General features: G+C 32.3%; 2 protein-coding genes across 3 annotated transcripts; one reads left to right on the forward strand and one right to left on the reverse strand.

Annotated features, from left to right (window-relative positions):
* Positions 1-3,257: 3,257 nt before the first annotated feature.
* Positions 3,258-6,093, reverse strand: LOC132736761 (ATP-sensitive inward rectifier potassium channel 12-like). Its single transcript, XM_060723969.1, has one exon. The coding sequence runs from the start codon at positions 5,697-5,699 to the stop codon at positions 4,593-4,595; it is 1,107 nt and encodes a 368-aa protein (XP_060579952.1). The 5' UTR covers positions 5,700-6,093; the 3' UTR covers positions 3,258-4,592.
* Positions 6,094-6,382: 289 nt separating this feature from the next.
* On the forward strand, positions 6,383-8,638 carry LOC132736760 (inward rectifier potassium channel 2-like). Of its 2 annotated transcripts, none has more exons than XM_060723968.1 (2): positions 6,383-6,561; positions 7,203-8,635. In XM_060723968.1, exons 1-2 carry the CDS (start codon positions 6,541-6,543, stop codon positions 8,265-8,267), a joined length of 1,086 nt encoding a protein of 361 aa, XP_060579951.1. In that variant the 5' UTR covers positions 6,383-6,540; the 3' UTR covers positions 8,268-8,635. The 2 variants fall into 2 exon arrangements, with proteins under 2 accessions (XP_060579951.1, XP_060579950.1); XM_060723967.1 differs by lacking the exon at positions 6,383-6,561 and adding an exon at positions 6,802-6,949 and having other exon boundaries at positions 7,203-8,638.
* Positions 8,639-18,423: the final 9,785 nt, after the last annotated feature.

Raw genomic sequence — 18,423 nt, forward strand, 5'->3', positions numbered from 1 at the left:
ACTGATCTAAACATACATCAAACAGAGCATCAATCTCGAAAATTTATTTCCAGTCTCGTCATGTCAAAATAATGTTTTCAGCCACATGTTTTTTATGATTTTTTTGTTGTTGTTTCATTACTTTAGAGTGCCCCTTAGAACATTAGTAATAGACCGACTATATTAAAATCATTGTTTGTATTGCTTTAATGACCAACCGGACATTCCACCTTGTATACCTGCTATTTGTATATTACCCTTAATTATCATACAATTACCTATCACTCATATTATATGACTTTCAAAATGGAAGTCTTTTTGAATTCTCTTTTCAATCTTTCAATTGTTTTCAAACAGCAAAATGACCTCTATAATAAACTGTAATATGTCTAGTTATAATTTTGATATTTTGTTTGCTTAAGTAATTAAGTAATTTGTCTGCAAAAGGGCTGTCACAAGAAAATTAAAATCTTGAAATTTATACACCAATTTTATGAAAAAAAATCTTAAAGTAAAGTTAATCATTTGACATTGAATCTTTTTAAGACTGTATTTTTCTATATTGAAAGATTAAATGAAATACTTCATAGTAGGGCATTTATTTGAATAGTTATTTCATTTGGTTTCAATAAAACTGATATGAAGATTATCATATTTGAAGTGTAGCTATAAATTTGTAAAGCTGGTACTTTAATGCTTCAGCTAATTTTGATAACAGGTAAAGAAAGAAAACGTAAAATATTTTTTATCTTTTAATGTCCACCAGTTTAAAATTCTTTTAAAATTTCCTCTCATGAAATTAGTATGTATAAACTGTCTGAAAGTCCTTAATATTGTTTTGTTACTGTTTTAATATCTTTGTTTTAATTGTTTATAAATATGTATTGTATTGTAGCTCTTTTTACATTAGGTTTTTCATATTAAAAGCCAATGAATTGTGTAGTGCGGGATATATGTATGTGGTCTTAAAAGAGGTCACAATTAGAATTGACCTTTCAGGGTCTGTTTTTAATTGCTTAATTCTTAATTCTTACACTTTTTGCATTAGTACTGAAGGCCAAATATACTTGTATTTGTGAAAATTGACATTGCTTTTTTCAATCACCTATTGCCCTGTTTTGTCTTCCAGTCCATTTAATGTGTTATTGAATGTTTGAAATAAGTGTGTAATTTTATAATGGATTTACTCAGTGATAACCATAAAGTGCTAAGCAGATTTGTTTTATTCTGTAAATATAAATGTAGAGGACTTTTTGTAATCTTTAATTAATATTATGATTATGTGTGTTTGTGGCTAACCTGAGTTTTAAAGTGCTCAGTTTTGAGCTGTAAGGATCAATTAGGGTCTGTTTTTAATTGCTGCCAATTGGTCTTATAATACTTCTTGGATTAGTACTGAAGGCCAAATATACTTGTATTTGTGAAAATTGACATTGCTTTTTTCAATCAAGGATCAATCAATGGTCTATAATATTTCGCCTACTCTTTTGGTGTTGTTATAAAAGTCTTGGTTGGATCTTCATTCAACTTTTTAAAATTAATACATGTTGGACAAATCTGTGTCATCAAGCTAGATTACATTGTCAAATCAAAGGAAATACTTATTAACATTATGAACTTGGCTGAAAATAAGTGTTAAATCTGGATGATTTTAAGATAAACAGAAGTAATCAATTCAGAATTGAATTCAATTCAAGCAAGCTAATGCTCTTTAAGGTGCATGTACGCCGTGTATGTCAGCTTTAATCACTGCTGTTCAAGGATCACTGGAACATTTTCATATTTCCCGTCTTTGATGACCTTGAATGATGACCTTCAATGTTTCCATTATGACCTGATGTTTCCTAGAAATAAGATTTCCTAGAATTAGGATCTTATAATTGAATATTTAAAAGACATCCCTTCTTTTTAAAATACATAATTCTTAATATTGCAAAAATCAATGAACTTATATCTTTGCAAAATCACCTAGAAACATCGTATGTTTAATAGCAGAATAGATTCTACTCCTGTAGCATTTCCAAGCCTTCAGTATAATACTATTGATCCATTAGTGAATTGATTTGTTTAGCAACAAAGAACCAAGCCACTGAGTACTTGTAATAAACATGTTTGTAGACCTGCTACATATTTTGCACAGTCTAAATCGATCTATGTTATTTTGTTTATTCTAAATTTATGATAAATAAATATGCTGAATGGATGTTTTCTTGTATAAAAAATAGATATACGTATATTTGATACACGAAGAGTGATATAATTCAGGTTGACAACAACTGTTTTCTTTTGTTTTATGAAAATATTAGAGTATCGGATTAGTATCATTTGGATGTGTTTACAAGTACTCTACAGGGATATGATATTACTAAGGTGCAGTCAAACAAGTCGAGTACCTGCGCATAGTTACCAACAGACCATGAAAATAGTTTCGCTTTATTTTTTTCCTATACACGGCGACCATTTAAATGTTACATGTTTGGCTTACGTCTGCAATATTATAACTTTGTTTTGAATCATAGTATTTTGAATCATAGTATCACTTTAGTTTCAAGTAATTTATGATAAGATTTTTTTACAAAAAGAAAACCAATAGAACTCTGATTTTACCAGAAATTTAGATCAATATTAAATGAGAAGAAACATTGCCATGGCATATACAATGTATGTGAAACCTAAGCAGTTACTTTTAGGAAGCTTTTTTCGCATGCATATTACAAACATTGTATTGTTAAAACAGGAAAGTTTTATCTGCTTTAAACCAGTGTCAATGTCCGCCTTCCACTTTATGTTTTAACCAATGAAAATGTTATTTGGTAACTTTGAAATGTACTTGAGAAATTGTCCTTGCACTTGTAACATACAAACTTGTACGTGTCTAGAAAATATTGTGAATAATTAATTGTTTTATGAAAAACCATTAATTTTATTCAGTTATTTTATGAAATATGTGATTTTCTGTATGAAAGTTATAATGTACATGTATCTCCTTGTTATGTTATTTATGCACTTGACCTGTTTTGCCATTATAAGCCTCGTATTTAACTATATATCTCGTTACCTGAGATGATATACAACTGTAACTGAATCTCATTATATTCTCATACCACTGTTAATATCATATTTTTGAAATAAATTTAATAAAAACATGAATAAATTTGTTACGTGATTGTTTTTATAAAGGAAAATTATGCGTCTAAAATTAAATTTAATAAGACACACATGCCTCTTGTCATTTTACGAGTACAAATTTTAACTCCAGGAAAAAAAAATTGTCACAAATATTGAGGAAAATAAAACGGAGACAAATTTTCACATATTCTATACTTGCTATGTGCAGATTGTGAGCAGCATATTACGTAGATATGTGTATATAAGTACATATAATTGTTAGTACATATAGTATTGTAAACATTGGCTTGGTGTAGTCCAGGGTAAGTAGAAACGCAGAGAAGAGTACTTTTTATGCATTACTTATTAATGAAACCATAGCCGAAAACGTTAAAAATATGACATGCGTCTAGATATTCACATTTGTTTCGTGTTTATGCATACAAAATACATTTCAGTCTATTTACTTGTTGCTATTGTTTATTGACAAAAGCAACGCGCTGTGTAGCTTCATTTTATTATCGGTCAAGACATACTTCATTTGTCACAACATGACATAACTCATTAACTGCCCGGGAATGGACACCAACTGACACAACCCTCACAAATTGCAACTTGACGTCAAACCAATTAATAATGCCCTAATATTAGAGCTAGTTACTTCAATTGATTGTAAAATTGTAGCTTTACACATTGACTCTAATTACGATACAATTGAAACAAGTTGACAATTTGACCATAATTTTATTCAGAAAGACGCATTATGTAACGTTAACAATATTGTATATCTTCTAGGTTAATTTAATCATGAGCAATTAAATTATGCATATGAAGCGTAATACCAATTGCAACCCCAAATAAAATGTCCGTGTTATGTTTTAATCACTTTTATTTCATTAAATTTGTTAAATTTCACACTAAACAAACATGCCATGTCGTCGCACACAATACTATCCGTCATTCGGACATATCGCCATCGAATGCGGCCTGACGTTAATATTAAAATATTAAAAATTAAAATATTTTGTCATATTTTACTGTTTGTATACGACCAGACAAGAATATAGCCCGTATTGTATACGATGCTGACGTAATTCCAACGAATACGTTATGGTTAAAAAGAATAGTTTTAATTTAAAGAGGTAGATAAAAAAAATGGTCAATTTTAAGAGAACATTGATCTACTCTGATATATTATCAGAACGGATCGATCACACCCAGTGTTTCGGAGCCTCGCGAGATACTGGTCTAGTAAAACCCGCTCGAGTCAAGATACAAGTTTTAGTAATACCTTTAGTTGAAATATACGTGTACATAACCTCATCATGATGTGTGCATGTAAACACAACAAAGAAACTGGACAGCTGTCCCTTTGAACAAATTGATAGCCTTACTACAAACATAAACTACGTGAAGTGTTCTTATTTCAAATATATATATTTACAAATATATGCAGATAGATGATTGTGACCTAAACTTATTGTTTATTTTTCAGTAAACAATTGTTATTGGTATTGATATGTATCACCATTTACAAACTCTGACATCTGTATTTCATTATCATCATTTTTCTCTACTGAACTTCGCCTTGAAGCTACAGACGCACTGTCGTCGGTCATATCATATGAACGCTTTGTTCTGGTAAAGTCGTTAAAATTAAGCTTGAAAATGTTTCCTTTACGTGCAGCGGTCATCTGTTTAAAATGACGACTCCATTTCACTTCTGATGGGAGGTATGATGTCCTAGCATGTACAAAACTGTCTGTGAACTCATCAACGCCTTCGACCACAACAATAATCTCGTAATCACCCTTTAAAAAGTCTTTGCGATTAAAGTCCCAGAACGGACTACTTTTGTCAATAAGGTGTCTGAACACTTTAGGTCTAAAGAAAAGTCGTGAGCTCTCGTGACAAGGATTAAATTCCATATCTAGTCTACATTTCCCAGACCCATCTTCTCTATTCATGATGCATAGTGCTGCAACTTTTGGGTCTATTAGCTGAGATCGTTGCATATTTAATATCTGAATCTCGATAAAATATACATCATCTTCCTCATAAACACATGCAAATTTGCTGAATAATACAGTGTGAGCTCTTCTTTTTGGAGATTGAAATTTAAATAGAATAACTCCAGTTATGGCTGTTAAAATCAAGACTCCTAGTATAGACTGTATAACAACTAATATAATAGCAGTTGGACACTCGTCTGTAACGTAGCGCGTGCCATATCCAATCGTTGTCTGAGTTTCCATGGAAAACTGAAACATTTCTAAAAAGTTATGGACGTCCTCAACGCATGGTATTGTTTCACCATCTGTCGGTACAAAGTCGCCATTTGCTTCAGCAACAACAAAATAAAGCAATGCAAATGTAAACCAACTTAACAGAAAGCAAGTTAAGAAAATTAAACAAATCCAAGCTGACTCTAGTTCTACAACTGAAATGAAAATGTTTGGATAGAAGAATTTCTTAGAGCTAGGATTATTTGCAAGTTTCACGGTTGTGTTACCACTTTTTGTAACTATTCTAAAGTCTTCTTGTTGACTACTATTCACCAAGTCGAAAATGTCTACTATAGACCTCCGTCTTGTGCGTGGTTTCCGTTCCATATGTCCAATGTTATGAGCACCTAAATTACTAGCGAGTATATAGCAATAGTGTTTTATGTGTAGTTGACAATTTTCCTGAAATCTGTTGATATATTATCTCCATGTAACTTAAAATTGAATGATTTTGATAAACGTCACAAATTATCTAAATTCCGGGTATTTTAACAATCCTTCAGTTGTAGTTCTTCAATTCACTTCTTAACAATCGCGCAAAAATCCATTCCGCCCTCACATATTCATTTCAATTTGTTAATTAAATTAACAAGCATAAACGTATTTCGACACACAACAATGCTAATTAAGTACGTATTTATTTATATATCAAGGCGTTCTCCTTTTCACAACAAGTATCCAAGTGAATCTCTTAAAAACAGTATGTGCGTTTTCGTAGAAAGAGATCGCCCAGTGCAATAAACACCATAAAACCATATTTATAACAACATCGTGACATTGGTAATAAACTAATTGTGTACCTGTCATTCATTTTTTTATCTGAAGTGATACTCATATCAAATACACAGTGTTTGAATATTTTCGTATCATGCATCAATTTAAAGCTTGATAGATTGCAAATGTGCAAAGCATTCTAATGTTATTATTTCGTAACAATTTATATCGGTAACTACGACAGCACAGCTATTGTCTTAATCTATGTCTTTACTTTATACGGAGCTATTTGGATAAGATTGTCATTGTTTTACTACTTGCCCGCATTTAATATTCTAATTTGTGCGAACAATAAACGGGAGAGAGGATCACCTTGACGTTTAAACTGTCATGTCAACGTTCCGTAAATAAACAGTCTAGTTTAACAGTTACTGACGCTGTTGGAATAAGAAGAATGGGATGGTCTCAGTTAAAGGTATGTCAATTTTTCATGTATTTAAATTGTGAGGCACACGAGAAGCTTTTACATTTAACTAGCCTCGAGACACGTAATATAGATTTCTATTATTTATGATTCTTGCGTGTAGAAATAACAACACGTGCTCAAACGCACGTTTGATATATGTAAAATGATGAAATAACCAAGATTGGTTTGTTATAACAACGCAACGATATCATTGTTTGGTGTACATGTATATATATTTCTGTGGTAGCCATTACATGTTGCGGTCGCCGATAGAAATAGATTATAATTAAACAAATAGTGTTATAATTACGGAAAAACTTTTAAGATGGGTGGGTCTTCCCAAAATATTGATACATGTATTGGTCTTAATCAGACCTCGGAGGACATTAACATAGAGGTTTATCAATATCTTAAAAACAGATTCATCCGAAACCTCAGTTATCAGTAGCAACGTTTATGTGTAGTTATTGCAAGTATTATGGAATTAAATTTTATTATGTTAAAGTCTTAATACTTTGTAGATGTAAATAAAAATGTTTGTTAAGCACAATTCATAGATGAACAATACTTCAAAGCTAGATGATGTCATGTATTGCTTAAAATTAAAGTTATTTATGGAATAATCCTATTATTTGTTTATGCTTTTTCAGAAAGAAATTTTCGGTATCTTCCCGTGGAACTGGAGAAAGTTGCAAAGAAAGTCTAAAATTTACGAAAGTAATGCGTCAAGAATAATAAATAGAGAGGGAAAGGTGAAGATTGTCTTAGATCAACTTAGTTTTGGCAAACGTCGAAGATATTGGCGCAATCCTTTACCAAGTTTGCTTAGTTTACAATGGAGGTGGATTATGGTTATTTTTGCCCTTGGTTTTATTCTTACTTGGCTTTTTTTTGCCGTTATCTACTATATCATTGCATTGACTCACGGTGACACCGAACCAAATGAAGATCCAGATTTTACACCATGCATGAATAGTGTAAATTCTTTCACAACGGCTTTTTTATTTTCTTTGGAAACACAACACACAATCGGTTACGGGAGTCGTAATCCAACCTCTGAATGTAGTGAAGCTGTTGTGGCAGTTTACGTTCAGTTCATAATTGGTGTAGCTGTGCAATGTGTGACAGCCGGTCTGGTTGTTGCTAAGTTACAGTCGGGAAAACGTACGTCGAAAGCTATTACATTTAGTGAGAAAGCAATAGTTGGTAAATGTAATGACAATGTGTGTTTAATGGTGAGAATAGGAAACGCTGGGGTCTCTGAACTCGTTAATGCCAAGGGATTCGGAATGTTAATGGAAAGGAAGAAACTGACGGCCGACGAGGAAATTTTAAACGAATCATTTCTGACATTTATTTCAGAAAACGGAAGTGAAAATTTGAACTTGCTGTGGCCAATGGTACTCCATTGTCAAATTATAGAAAACCAGAAAGAATTTCTTCAAAAGATGCAAAGTCCACAGTGTGAATTGATAGTTATAGTAGAAGGTGTCCTTGCTGCAACAGGGCAAACCATGCAGCTAAGAATGTCATACCAAGCACATGAAATAGAAATTGGTAAACAATTTGTTGACATAAGTCCTGTTTTAACAAAAAACAAAACTGGTAAGAAATATCACTACCTTGTAGATTATAAAGATTTCGACATGACTGAAATTGATGAGCAATGGGACGATGCTTTGCTTCATGATTCACAGAACAATGACTGTGTTTAACTGATTTCCCAGCTCTAGAGGAATATAGGATAATGGCATAAGCTTGCTCTGTATACAACCTACGGATGCTTACTTACAAGATAAAAAATACTATGATCGATATTCCTATATGTCAAAAAGGGCAGTGGAAATACAAACGATTTTTTTTATATACTTGTAATTGCAAATGTGAAGTAAACAAAATTATGATAGTGATTAAACTTACAACTAATATATTTCAGACCTTAGTGAAAGTGCTGTCTACAAACCTGCAAAATGCAAATCACTAAAACTGTTTGTTAATTAGGGAAAATACTTATAATATAGAAATTTCAAATCAATGTCTTATTTATTTATAACAGAACATGTTATTTTTGTGTGTAGATAAACCAAAGTGTCGGCTATTTTGGTGTGTAGATAGGGACGCCATGCTTTTTTGCGGTTGATGTTTCAGTAGAGTTTTACTTGATAAAATTCAAGCTTAAAATGACAGATATTTCGATGGCTGAACGCAACACTGGTCTAACTTGATTTTTACAAAATTTCAAGGAGGCTATAAAAACTTAATTAATTCTATAAATTGGAAATTTTTGTTATTATTTTTTGATTTTTATATCCATAGAAGTTAAAATTTTAGTTAAAAGGAGTTTCATAAATTAATATTGTTAAATAAAAAAGATATTTTAAAAGATATGAGTTAGATCAGTTTTTCCATTTATAAATCACCAAATTTTTCAATGATAAATTTTCAGCAAAAACTGGTCTAACTTGACTTAGCCCTATGTTGCATTTACAAAAATGAGTTCAATAAGGCCATAAGAATAATAAATAAGTGCTATGTTTGAAAAAATAGGATGATATAATATAAAAAAGCTGTAACTATAACCATATTTTAGTATTATTTTAAAAGAAAACAACTTTCTATGGAAAACCGACATGTTAATTTATACAAAATTGACATCTTTTGCAAAACATACTAGAAATCAGACAATCTTAAAAGTCAGTTGTTTTTATCACATAAAAATATTTTAGAAAAAAATTCTAAATTATAGTTTCAGTTCGGAATGAATGTTTTGTAGACAAGATATAAGATTTTTTTACATAAAGCATTATTCAATGTAACATTAAAATTGAAGCACATACTCATAACTGAAAAATAGAAGCATGTATATAAAACTTGTAATTCTAAAAACACAGGCAATATTATTCAAAATGAAACTAATTTTTGCCTATTGGATCTTCATTTATATTTTCAAGTTTATTTATGTCGTCAGAATTTCAAGAAAAATGTTAATCTTAGGAACATTTTGCATAAACTAAAGTTATCTCTCCAAGTTGCCAACAAAAAAACTTTGCCCTCTCTTTGTAATTAAACTTGGCATGGCACTTGTATCTATAGAGTTTTTGTCCACCTTCCTTTCTCATTATCTGTTATATTCAATTTTTTTGTCAGATTTTTAAACATAATTGTTTCCCATATTCCTATTACAGTAATTCATTTACATTTCTCTTTTATCCATCATCATTCTTACTTTTTATCTAATATTTTCCCCATTTAATAACTATTTTTCTATATTACATAAAACATTTTTTCCCCGTTTAATAACTATTTTCTATATTACATAAACTATCATTTTAACCATTCTCCACTTGCCAGCACTGACATCACCAGCATAATGATATCAAAAACCCCAATTTCACCTTCAAAATGATTAACAGCATTTTTATTACCATCACCATATCCTCGGGCTCTTATATAAACAGCATTGTCTCCACTAGCCCTTATTAACCAACATTACTATTCTGAATACTCATGCTCACCCCACTATCTTCCTCACCATCATATAAGCAGCATTGCACCAAATTAGACCTCATTACATCAGTATTGTCATCAAATCAACTTTTATCATTCAGCATTGTCATCCTCAGCATTTTATTTTAACGAGATACACTCCTCCTATTCCCTCTAAACTATAATTAATATCACCGGATATTGTCCCCACTACCCTTATAATACCAAACATTGCCCTCACTATTAACTATAATATCACCTAGTAATTGTCCCCACTAACCCTTATAATACCAGCATTGCCCCAACTAACTATAATAATCACAGTATTGTCCCTCTAATCTTTATAATACCAGCATTGTCCCAACTAACTATAATATCACCAGCATTGTCCCCACTAGTTATAATATTACTAGAATTGTCCCCACTAACTATATTATCATCAGTATTGTCCCACCATCAGTATTATCCCAACTAACCCTCATATCACCATCATTATCCCCATTTACTATGATATCACCAGCATAGTCCCCATTTTAACTATGATATCACCAGCATTGTCCCAACTAGCCCTCATATCATCAGTATTATCCCCATTTACTATGATATCACCAGCATTATCTCCATTTACTATGATATCACCAGCATTGTTCCCATTTTTAACTATGATATCACCAGCATTGTCCCAACTAACCCTCATATCATCAGCATTGTCCCCATTTACTATGATATCATCAGCATTGTCCCCATTAACTATGATATTACCAGCATTGTCCCAACTAACCCTCATATCATCAGCATTTGTCCCCATTTACTATGATATCATCAGCATTGTCCCCATTAACTATGATATCACCAGCATTGTCCCAACTAAACCCTCATATCACCAGCATTGTCCGCATTTACTATGATATCATCAGCATTGTCCCAACTAACCCTCATATCATCAGCATTGTCCCCATTTACTATGATATCATCAGCATTGTCCCAACTAACCCTCATATCATCAGCATTGTCCCCATTTACTATGATATCACCAAGCATTGTCCCAACTAACCCTCATATCACCAGCATTGTCCCCATTTTACTATCATATCACCAGCATTATCCCTTTATCAGCATTGGCCCCACTAAATATAAATATATCATCAGCATTGTCCTCACTTTTTTCTTAAACATTTCTTTTCTTTTCTTGTTGGGTTTTTATGTTGCACTTACACAGTAGAGGTCATATGCAATACTCCAGCTTTCCCAGTGGAGGACGACCTTCAAGTACTCAAGTTCTGCTGCTTCATGTTTGTAACATCCGAGGTTGGCCTATAAGGAATTTACACCGGCTGCCGGTACAGACTGGAATATCTAACTGAGGGTAATTTTTTATGGCGGGTAAAGAGACTGCAGAGTTTCCGCTACACAGTTACCCAAGAGCTAGAATATTCCTGTTCTGTTGACAACAGCTTGTGTTTGATTTTTTTTTCTCGCATATTACATATTAGTGATATTTCGTAAAGAAATGATGATTTACTAATACTTTCATTTAGCACTTTTCCTTATAGTAGCATATGACTTATGATGTCATCTTTAGAAAGCAATTCATTCATAAAAGGCGCTTGGGAATGACTTCATTAATAAGCATTGACTTGTTTTACATGGGGGGATGTAAGACAGGTTTTTTCTAGCACCAGTGTTAACAGATTAGATAATCCTATCTGATATGCAAGAAAAAATCTTTCCTGTTTTCAGCGACATAGGACCTCAATTGTGTTGGTGCTGTAAAACCAACCAAACCAAAAGTTTTTATTTAAATGATTACAAGCCTTGTACATACAGATACTTAAAGAAACTTCACTGAGGTCCAAAAAGCGTAAAAAACTTAAGATTTTGAATTTCTGAAATGAATCAACTCGGGCCACATAAACAAAAAGATACACAAGAGATATAAAGAAATTATTCTTAACATGAAATTGAAAATTTTATCATGGTTCTATTAGTATCTAATTTTGAGTTTTAAAGCTGTACTCATATGCTTTTTCAAATATTCGGTCATTTTTATAGTTCACATAACTGCTCTGGAAAAAACTTAATAAATAATAATCTGAAAGTTTTAACACCACAAGTTATTTGTCCGGACCGTCATCAAATTGTACATAAATCTCGAAAATATATTTCAAGTCCCATGATGCCAAAATTGGAGTCCCTTTAAGAATTAGGAGTAAATCGTATTAAATAATTATAAAATCTTGAAATTTTTAAAGGGTGGGATATCTTGTTTCATCAGTATTAATAGATCACTATGATTAAAAACAACAACAAAAAACAACACAAATTGTCTTGTAAATAATTTTCACCAACAGTGAATTATATGATTTGAATATTATAATGAATCTTTTTGAAAGGTTAATTTACTATTATTTTTTATTTCAATCTTATAATTATGACTATGTAGAGATAATATAGCAATTTTTAAACTTTATTAAAACACAAAATAGAATTAATTAAGAGCCTTGGATTTACAATTCTGCAATTTGGCAACAAAAATGGGTAAAATGTAGAAATAAGTATTTATGAATATGCCAGACCTAACTTAATATCTGCAAAATATAACAATACTGATTTTTATTGTATTGAAATTAAACAGCAACACTCTGCTAACTAGAGTTAGTACAGTGTTATCATCCAATAAGTAAATTTTGATTAATGCAACACAGTTCTAACTTGAGTTAGCTCTCTGTTGCATTTAAGTTATAATCACATTTGAGATAGAGCAAAATGCCAAGTGGTAAATAAAACCCATAAAATTTCACAAATATTTTTAATATTTTATTTACTGATGTATTTCATGCAATTAGACTAAAAAATGCAAAAAAGTCATTTTTGAAAAAAAATCAAGTTAGACCAGTCTTGCGTTCAGCCATCGATTTCTTGATCTTTACCGGCTTTCAGTTTATGCAATCAATTAGTCAATATTACTTAACTTGAGAACTATTGTTTTCAACGTTATTTGGCCTTTACTGATTTTTCTAGTACTGACACTGTTGAAAAATGAACTACTACTGTTCCTGTTTTAACACGACATTTTCAATCTAAACACTTAACGCAGTGGTCCCCCTTTACATCGCTTCACAGACGAAGCCAATTAAAACTGCGAAGTTTGTCTTTTTTATACCCCACGTCATAATTTAGGATCAGCCGTTTTACGTTTTCGAATAAGCTTTTTAAACTAAAGTAAATGTTCGTAAAAGTCTCTTTTTTAATTTGATTATATTTAATCATATCAGGGCTACATAACTAAACCTTAATACACAAATACAAACATTTAAAACATCAAAATACAGTAGAATTAACAAATTAACGCTCCTACTAGTCGCTACAACTAAAGAAAGAAATCATTCTACATATAAATTACGACGCATTTAGCACAACATCGAAAAGGTAAAGCAAAAACTAAAATTTAGAAAAGCAATCATGTCAAACCCAAAATGTTTCCTTGACATAACTATTAGTGGAAAGCCAGTCGGTAGAATTGTCATGGAGGTAAGAGCTTTTCTTTTTGCACATCGAATCATATTGTGATATGTGAATTGAAATTTTATAGCTCTTCAGCCTTTCGCGTGAATTCATGATTTTAGATGATGATATGTGTTTTGAATTGGGTAAAATCTGCTGTTAGTGTTATAGTTACACAGAAACTTAAAAGTAATACCGGGCATGAAAATATCACTAACAGCAAAGTTACATTGCTTATTACTGATTATTTTAACAAATACCGTGAAATACTTTTAATTAAATTGTAATTACTGATGCATACAGAATGCCTTGGTTGTTCCCTTTGATTAAAGATTCCGATAAGTTGAACATCACTAAATTTTACTTTCAAATAGCCGCAGAGACATTAAAATGACTAGTAAAAAGTTGCTTAGGCGTGGAAAAGGGGAAATCCCTCGGAAGCAATGAAGGCAACAAAATTATATGAAAATTACAGACTCGGTGTGATTGAGTCTGTTCATGGGAGATATAGAGGATATTTGTTTAGTTCAGTGTAAGATCGGAATATATTTCACCGAGTGAGCACCAAAAGGTATATTTCACGAGTGGCGCACCAAGTGCCGTGTGGCTACTGATAAAAGTTGTCCCGTACTTCACCTAATTCTTGTTATATTTATCTGGTCATTCGGGATCATTGGTTCCAGTATGTGATTGAGTCTGTTCATGGGAGATAATGTAAACGTGCAATATTTCTCTCCCGCTCCCTAGCATGCTTAAGTGGTATTCAATCTTCAACACTTACATACTGGAACCAATGATCCCGAATGACCAGATAAATATAACAAGAATTAGGTGAAGTACGGGACAACTTTTATCAGTAGCCACACGGCACTTGGTACCTGTTGTTGTGAAGTATAGATATCTAGAAAAGTACGGAATGCCGTTAAGGCCATTGCCTATGAATGTGTTTTTCTGAAACGCGATAGTCGATAGTACGATGGTGAAAACGCGAAATCACGAAACTACGATGATGAAAACGCGATACTACGATGATGAAAACGCGATAAACTATCGTGTTTTCACCATCGTATTGTCGCGTTTTCACCATCGTAGTTTCGTGATTTCGCGTTTTCATCATCGTACTGTCGTGTTTTCATCATCGTACTTTCGCGTTTTCATCATCGTACTATCGCGTTTTCATCATCGTACTGTCGTGTTTTCATCATCGTACTTTCGCGTTTTCACCATCGTACCGTCGTGTTTTCATCATCGTACTTTCGCGTTTTCATCATCGTACTATCGCGTTTTCATCATCGTACTATCGCGTTTTCACCATCGTAGTTTCGTGATTTCGTGTTTTCACCATCGTACTATCGACTATCGAGTTTCAGATTAACACATTTATAGGCTATGGCCCTAACGGCATTCCGGAATGCCGTTTGGGCCATCGCCTATGAATGGTTTGATCTGAAACGCGATACTCGACAGTACGATGATGAAAACGCGAAATCACGAAACTACGATGGTGAAAACGCGACAATACGATGGTGAAAACACGATAGTTTATCGCGTTTTCATCATCGTAGTATCGTACTGTCGCGTTTTCATCATCGTACTTTCGCGTTTTCATCATCGTACTTTCGCGTTTTCACCATCGTAGTTTCGTGATTTCGCGTTTTCACCATCGTACTATCGACTATCGCGTTTCAGATCAACACATTCATAGGCGATGGCCCTTACGGCATTCCGTAGAAAAGGGGTGACAAAAACTTGAAAGTAAACACCATTTTTTTTTCAAGAAAAGTATTAAACCTAATGTATATAATACATAGCATGTGTAAAATTGTGCAATGAAATTGGATGTAGTACCACATTATTACATGATACAACCTCCTCTCTCCTTATACTTTATGTAACTTGTCACTAATGATAGTTTTTATAAATTTATTTTGTTTGAAGTTGAGGGCTGATGTTGTACATAAAACTGCAGGTAAGTTATGATTTTTTGGTAGTAACCACCACCGATGAAATGGGAAGGAAGGTATTAAAAGGGCGTTGACTGTCCGTCCATTCTTCCGTCATTCCGTCCGTCCGTGCGAAACCAATTACATGTATCTTAAAAACGAAAAATATGAATAGGGTGTAGGTATACTAAAGTTTTATCAAAATTTATTAAACTAATAGTGCATCCCTTGTCGCATATTTGTTTTATATTGTTATGAAGAGTTTGTACCTATTACTTATCAAGATGTTATCGAAGCTTTGGATGGTAAATTTCGATATTTTGATGACATCTTAATATTATGAATTTCCCTTACTTGTAAGAAGATTACCCCGTGCTACTTCTTATATGAATTATATTGCTCAACTGATAAGATTCGCTAGAGCATGTAGTAATGTGATCGACAAATACTATTCAAAATTTTACCAACGTTATTTTGATATAACATAGTAAGCCTGTATTTATGGAAATGTGGTGTATATACTTTATAAGATCTTGAGTCATGGTTAGTTTTTAAATGTTGTTCCAAAATTAATAAACGTTATTATATATAATAAGAAGTTATGCCCAACGTGGCATTTAATGATCTGCGTGGAGCAAAAAATAAATAATAAATTAAAATAAACTACAATACAATTGGCAGTCAAGATTTTTTCTTCCACAACATTTTAAATATTTCATTATCATTACAGTTATAATAAAGTAAGTCAACCCGCTCATTCTAGCAAGGTACCCGTAGAATGCTTCCTGGCAAAAAGAAACATTGTCCTTTTCGTAATGTGACACCACTCGAACATCTGATTGTTTAAACACACGGTTTCACTTTCCGTAAAAATATTGATTTCCCCCATAACACCTGTCTGTATGAGTTTAGACTCATATCTACACTAAATAGTGAATTGTATCTACTTTGTGTGTGAAAACTTACACTAAAAGAAAGTGAAACGGTGACATGTCCGATGCCATTAGTATAAAAAACTACTTTGTGTGCAGATGGACTTTTCAGGCATTGCTGTCTGAAGCGGCAACAACTTCAGTTCTCAGCTCAATGACATTTTGTTATAAATCAATAAGTGTTTGCAAATACATCTTAAAGAAGGTTAGATAAAATTTGCTTCTCTTATTTTTGGAATATTTTTTTGAGGTTGTTACCACACTTAAGTGAAATTTTATTTATGTATATAATTATGCTCATCAAACAATTTTCAAACATTGAAGAACATGTAAAATATGTACTGCAAATATTTGTTCACGTTATATGTAATTATTAATTTCTTTTTGAAAATTTAACTTAGACATTATAAAAAATAAATTTCTAATTACCTCCCTTTATTTACATGAAATGTTAAATTCGGTAATATCTTTATAAATAATGCTTTTTGGAACTTACAATATTGATAAATCTTAATTGGAGCATCATATTTAAGACATAAAGCAATAAAAAAATTGTGTAACAGGATCTTTAAGCCTTCAAAATAGAACCCTCTATTTTGGTCCCTAAAGAACTCATTGACAACCTCCATGACACCTTCATTGCTTCCAAAACGTCTACCACGAAACTTGGTTTTCAGTTTCGGAAACAGGTAGAAGTCAGAGGGGGCCAAGTCCGGAGAAAATGGGGGATGGGGAAGAACTTCAAAGCCGCAGTTAGTTGCAGCAGCCATTGCAACTTGGGATGTGTGAGCTGGCGCATTGTTGTGCAGGAGCGGAATGCCTTGAGTCAGTTTGCCCCTCCTTTTACGCGCGATTTATATTTATGATAATTATAAAACCAAAAAAAAATGTGTTACAGGATCTTTTAGTAAATCAGATTAGTTTTCTTTGTTGATATTGGCAGCCATCTCGGATTTTTGAAGAGTGTATCTTTGATTTATTTTTTGATTTATTCTTTGATTTATCTTTGATTTATTGCTGCTACAATGTTATCATGTGTCATTTTTGTTTTGTTTTAACAGGCAGAAATGTTTTGTTCAATTTGTTCATTTTACCTTCATTTTAGTTGGTTTGTCAACTCTAACAATTCTAAACGCGTTAAGCAAACTTGGTTAGCTATTTTTAACAATGGCTTTGTTATTTTACATAATAAAAATGTGTTTAAATATTTATGAATCTTTATAATTAATAGATTATTAAAAATTTGGAAGGTTGAAATTTATTGAAATTTTCTGTTTTCAAGTTCCCTTTGCATGCAAAGGGTGGTATCTTCCTCCATTATGAAATCTTTTAAGCAAACTAAGAACACTTGCATGATAAAAAAATTAAGTAACCTTATTCTTCATATATTGTTTTAGAAACACAAATGTTCAACACCACGATAGTGGTGTCAAAATCGGGATAGTTTTGAAAATACATGTGGCATTTTTCAACACGGGAGAAGATCGTTTTTGAAGGTTATTTCAGATTATTATTTTTTTATTATTTCTTTTTTTGTAGATTATTGTAGCAATAAAATACAAGAGCGATCAGTGATCACATGTGTCGCCTCATGATGGCCAATTTCATGTTGGGACAAGTTTTGTGACAGACGGAGAAGTGATCGAAGTAGTGGCGACATAAATTCCTGTAAAGTTAGGATGAAATTGCTCCAGTAGTTTATTAGGAGTAGTCCGGACAAGCTTTTGTGTATCTGGCAACACACAGAAAAAAACACCTTTTTATCAAAGGGCCATAACTCGGCCAAAAATCATTCAACCGAAAAACCCGTGCAATATGCACAAGGACTTGAGCTACAGATCAATCCTGTAAAGTTTCATTGAAATTGCATTAGTGGTATAAGAGAAGTAGTCCGGACAAACTTTAAAAATAAAAATTATTAAAGGGCCATAACTCTTACAAAAATCATTGAACCGGAAAATGCTGATAATATGCACAGCTAGACTTGGTACTGATCATTCCTGTAA

This window comes from Ruditapes philippinarum, unplaced genomic scaffold (assembly GCF_026571515.1).
Source record: "Ruditapes philippinarum isolate M1 unplaced genomic scaffold, ASM2657151v2 ctg1457_1_1_1_1, whole genome shotgun sequence".
Classification (NCBI taxonomy): Eukaryota; Metazoa; Mollusca; class Bivalvia; order Venerida; family Veneridae; genus Ruditapes; species Ruditapes philippinarum.

Bases quoted from the DNA above. Each gene is read 5' to 3' on its own strand.
- LOC132736761 (XM_060723969.1), bottom strand. From the start codon at position 5,699: ATGGAACGGAAACCACGCACAAGACGGAGGTCTATAGTAGACATTTTC.
- LOC132736760 (XM_060723967.1), top strand. From the start codon at position 6,878: ATGGGTGGGTCTTCCCAAAATATTGATACATGTATTGGTCTTAATCAG. The intron at 6,950-7,202 runs GTTTATCAATAT...ATGCTTTTTCAG, and splicing joins CGGAGGACATTAACATAGAG to AAAGAAATTTTCGGTATCTT.